The 4,913-nt window shown below is 43.4% G+C and overlaps 1 protein-coding gene across 1 annotated transcript in view; it reads left to right on the top strand.

The window, feature by feature from the left end:
* LOC104953221 (VPS10 domain-containing receptor SorCS1-like) overlaps nt 1-3,348 on the top strand; it is a gene marked incomplete at both ends in the record, with an annotated part of 16,440 nt that extends 13,092 nt beyond the window's left edge. Inside the window, one exon of the mRNA XM_010780132.1 lies at nt 3,246-3,348. Within this exon, the coding sequence (XP_010778434.1) occupies nt 3,246-3,348 (103 nt within the window). The remainder of the gene's footprint in view (nt 1-3,245) is intronic.
* Nucleotides 3,349-4,913: the final 1,565 nt, after the last annotated feature.

Here is a 4,913-nt window from a genome sequence, read left to right as displayed (position 1 = left end):
TCAGTACTAGCCGTGGTTTAGCGAGCCGCTGCCTGGACATGCGGCGTTGGCATGGTGCCCGAGAAGAAACAGTTCCGTTAACAAAAAGTTGGGTTTCTTTCGCGTTACCTAGCAGGTTGCAAGCATCATCTCCATGTGTCGGAAAGGCCTTGCCTGCTCTCCCAGGCTATGCAATACGCGAACCAGGCGCTGACAACTAAAAGTCTTTTGCAGGAAGCCTTGAACGCGTGCACATTTTTTTTTTGGGCAGGGGGAGATGCTAATAAGCAACTACGTCCGAGCCGACCCGTGAAGCTTCACAAGAATGTCCGTTATAGAAGCGAACGTGTAGGATAGCTTGCCTGCGTCGTCATCTCCGTCTGTGCGAACCATACAGCCCGAGACGTCTCCCAAAAACTCCGGGCAGTCTGAGAAAACTGCGTATTTGGCCATGTTCGGTTCAGTCTCGGATTACTTCACAAGACTTACTGTATGTTCGGGTGTCACCATGTAGTGCGGAGTGACGGGGGAGTCTGAGGCGGTGTGTCAAAGGACAAAGCTAGTTTAATGTTAGACATCAAACAGCATGGTAAACAACTTCAAGCCCGGGAATAACTGACCGGGGAAACAGTAAGTCCGGCTAACTAAAATTGTCCGTGCGAACAATCTTCCCACCCATAATTCCGTGGGTGAATTATGTCAACCCACCCACACATGTCAATTATTGTAGCAAACAAAAATAACTGTAAGTACAGACAGATATATTGGTGGCAAAGTCCATAGGGACTTGACTTCGGCAACTGGAAGAGTCACAGTTCAATTCCCGGAAAGACCAAGTGCTGCCGAGGTGTCCCTGAGCAAGGCACCGTTCCCTACACTGCTCCCCAGTGCCGTACATAATGGCAGACCCACTTGCTCCTAACACTAGGATGGGGTCAAATGCAGAGAAATCGTTTTTTACATGTACCTGTACCGTAATGACAATAAGTTGAATCTTCAATCTTCAATATTGGAAACCAAAGATTATTGCCTTAACTTCAATTTAACGCGCCTACAGAAGGAGGCCCCACAACCCTTGTCCCAGTAGGCCTTCCTTGATAACCCTTCTCCTTCTTTGGCTGCAGGAAGAACAGGTCGCATCACAGACTGGCACCAGGCAGTTTACACAGAGCAGCGGCATGGCGTGAATGCTGACATACCCTTTTTTTTAGATTCTGGGCTGCTATCCGTCTCACTGTTACACGGGAAATAAAAGCACACATGTCCATCATACACAGTCCGGTGCATGTGAGTGAACTAAACTTGACTCCACAGTAAAGGAAAACTCAGTTTGGGGCAACACTGGCTTTGCAAAATGTACCGCAAACACCACCCCCCGCCAAGTAAAAAAACTCTCTTCTGAACTACCTAATTCCCACACTGCCAGTTTTTATTCAAACGGTGAATTTCGGCCAGCTGTTGACTAATTGAAGCAACCACTAAACCACATGTTGTGTGTGCCGCATCCATGAAAGCAGAGCGGAATTCGCAAGCACGCTAACTAACTAAATTGCTAAGCTGAAACACCTGACGTTAGCTAAGGTTCGTTTGATATCCACATTAAGCTAACAACTAACAGGGATGTACAGAGTTAATAAAGTACAAAAATGTACTTACATGATTCAAAATCCATGAGTTACATATTAGGACAAGGGTCCATGCTTCTCTTCAACTGGACCATCTGCTTTTTTTCAATTATCTGTACTGTAGTGATGTGTCGGTTTTGTGAACGAGCCGGCTCGCGCCCGCGAACGAGCCCTTTTTTTTTGTTGCTCAAGTAATACAAGACAGAAATGATATGATTGATTCTCCGCGCTACGGGCTGCTCCGTGCATGCATGCAGTGACATGTTAATATCAAGGATTGAGAGACTGTTGGATGCTGCTGGTTTTGCACATTGGCAAACATTTATTTGTAATTATGTTTTTTTTTATTAGAGACCGTTGGGCCTGCTGCTGTTTTGAGAATTGCAATATATTTATTTTCGGCTATGTTATTTATTTATGATTATCTCTAGGCTCAGCAAGATTTGATGTCAGCCATCTTGGGGAGCCGAAAGAGCCGGCTCTTCTTGCTGACCGAGCCAATATGATCCGGCTCACTAAAAAGAGCCGCGAATATTCCATCACTAACTGTACTGTTCGCAAACTCCTCTGACTTCATCGGGGGCGTCGCCCACCTTTACTCCCATTGCCCTGTACATTTGACTAGATTTTCACAGGTTGTAGGTCAACACATTACTTTAGTTAACATTTACTTGGTGCTATGATTTAAATATACTTCATCAAAATGAAGATTCAAAATTTCAGGTAACACATTAGAGGAGACCTATCATGCTATATTTGAATAATATATTGTTGGGTTGTATACGTTTTCTTTTTCAAAATACCTAACAGATTATGCATTTTAGCCATGCCTCATTTCGCTCTATTTTGCTCTCCTCCACCCATGTCTTTGCATGCGCTGCAGCTGACCACGCCCCCCTGCAAAGGAGGGGACCGAGTTACGAGCATCATGTTACCATGCTGTTACCATGCCACGGCAACCTCTCATTCCCCTGATAGGTGGAGAGTTGCCCATATAGGCGGAGCTCCTCGACACTGACGTCACACTATTTTCAAATCTGTATCAGATCCGTTGCAACCCCGTTTTAAAGATTTTGGGTATGGAGGAAAAGAGAGAGGGTTGTGTTTTCTGACACTTGGTGAGTTCCCTGACACACCGGGGACACATATTCATGTATAAAAGACGTACAAAGGTGCATTTTGCATGATAGGTCCCCTTTAAATAAAAGGAAAGATTTTGAGTAAAAGAAAACTATTAGTAATTTCTTGTATAAGTTAAACACAAAATCATAGTATGATCGTTTTTATCCGTGTGTGAAAACAATTGCCCTTTTTTGATAAACCAATTAGTGATTGTGTGGAATGCCGAGCCCCTCCAGACATATTGTACACTCATTTGTCAGGAAATGTCAGAGTTTTAATAAACCTCTAAACAGCCAGTCACAGCATGGCCTGCACTTCTGGCATTCTGCCGGGTCGTAATGAGAATTGTGACGGTAAAGGTTAACCCAATCAAAATTAATGGTGAAAGAAGCCAATGGGGGAAATGGTGTTTGTGATAAAACTCGGGACTTGGGAGGGTTGTGCATCAACACAACAGCTGTTTTATTCACAGGCGTCTTTTGAAGAGTTTTGATAAGTCTGTGATTTTTTTTTCTGCAGCCCTACTGTTCATTACATCTCCATCTACACGTCTCCGCAAATCCCTACACATCTGGAAACATAGCCAGCAGGGACTCAGCGCCGGGGATCATTGTCGCATCAGGTGGGTGAGAGAATCTCTTTGAGTGACATGTTGTTTCTCTTTTCTTTGTCTACTCAGAGTTCTGAGGGTTTTTTTTCTCAAAAAGCAAAACCCCTGTTGCAACCCTTCCTGGGCTTTTTGCTTTGTTTATTACAAACTAATTAATAGATGCAATCTCCAGCAGGTGTTCACGGTAGTTTTATACTTTGTGAAGCCATTTGCATTTTAGTATTAAAAAGAGCAAGCACTGCAAAAGGCAAGTCTCAGAGACTCTTTAGCCAGCCAATTGAGATGTAAAATTGCATATTGTATAGTTTGCTTGAATTGAATCCAGCTCAGAACAACAAAGGACATACGGTATAGAATTTTTGTTTTTATTGGCAATGACATTCACAATCGAGTGTCTTTTCCCAGTCCATGGACGCAGTAGATAGTGTTACGCTAACTTGAAGAGACAAAGACCACGAAAATCACTTAGACTCACAAAGCCAAAAAGAAATGTGCCTCCTTCAGTTAGTCGAAGATGTTGGCACTGATGTCTCCAATATGTCACTGCTGCTTTCAACGCTATGCAATTACATTTGGCTGTTTGCATCTTTTTGCTCTTTTCTCACTTGTTCTTCCTTATTCAGCATCAGGACATGACTTCCAACAGTGTCTGACAACATGCATGTGTCACCTCACCTTTGAACAGGGGCAAATGACAGAACAAAGCACTACATAATCCTTGTTGGAACCCTCAGGAACAATGATGATCTCATCCTTGTTTCTGAGGACACAGGGGAAAAAAGCAGTGACTCTTATTGATTCAGTTGAGAGACAATTGAGGAATATAAGACCAACAGTTCTTAAGGTGAATTCACACCTCAGTGATATTTATTCCCACATGGACCGGCACTGTCAATAACACATCAGCATACCCCTCTCCTGTCTGGAGATGGTGTCTAGACCTTGGTGAAAAAGGTATTAGGGATTTTGGATTAAAAAAAATTGTGTGATTTAGTGGGATCTCTAATATTATTGAATCTATAAATTATGGGGGAAAAGCTGGTATTGTTTTGTATTGAACTTGGAAAATATGCATGCAAACCCTGAACCTAGCCCCACTTCTTATTCCAACCATTAAAGAGCATGTGACACGAGTTTCCCCCATCATCCAAACCCATCAATTTGAGTAAATATTGTCCCCTTGAAAACCGTTACTGAACTGATTTTGGATATTTGTACTTTGATAACCATTAATCTGCCCTTCAATGTTGACCATTTTCTGGATCTTCTCGGGGATTCTTCAAGTCCCGCCAAATTATGTGTGACGTCATTGCGGGCACAGCGCTCCAGCTGCACCGTTCAGGATCCCAGCATCTGCATGTAAACGCACGATGGCGTACACAGCAGCAAGCGATGACAGCGATGACAGTTTCATTTTGAACGTGTCTGAAGGATCAGTTTATGTTGTATCTGTTAGAAGTTTAGGAATTAGGTGCGTCAATATGGGCGATCATACGGTCATGTAGCCAGTGGTGGACTGGGACTAAAAATCATCCCGGGACTCTCGACCGGCCCACTTCGGTACCGCTAGTAAATTG

Source organism: Notothenia coriiceps, unplaced genomic scaffold (assembly GCF_000735185.1).
Source record: "Notothenia coriiceps isolate Sejong01 unplaced genomic scaffold, NC01 NC01_scaffold00021371, whole genome shotgun sequence".
Lineage (NCBI taxonomy): Eukaryota > Metazoa > Chordata > Actinopteri > Perciformes > Nototheniidae > Notothenia > Notothenia coriiceps.
Note: the sequence above shows the minus strand (reverse complement) of the source record. Positions and strands in the feature narration are given on the sequence as shown.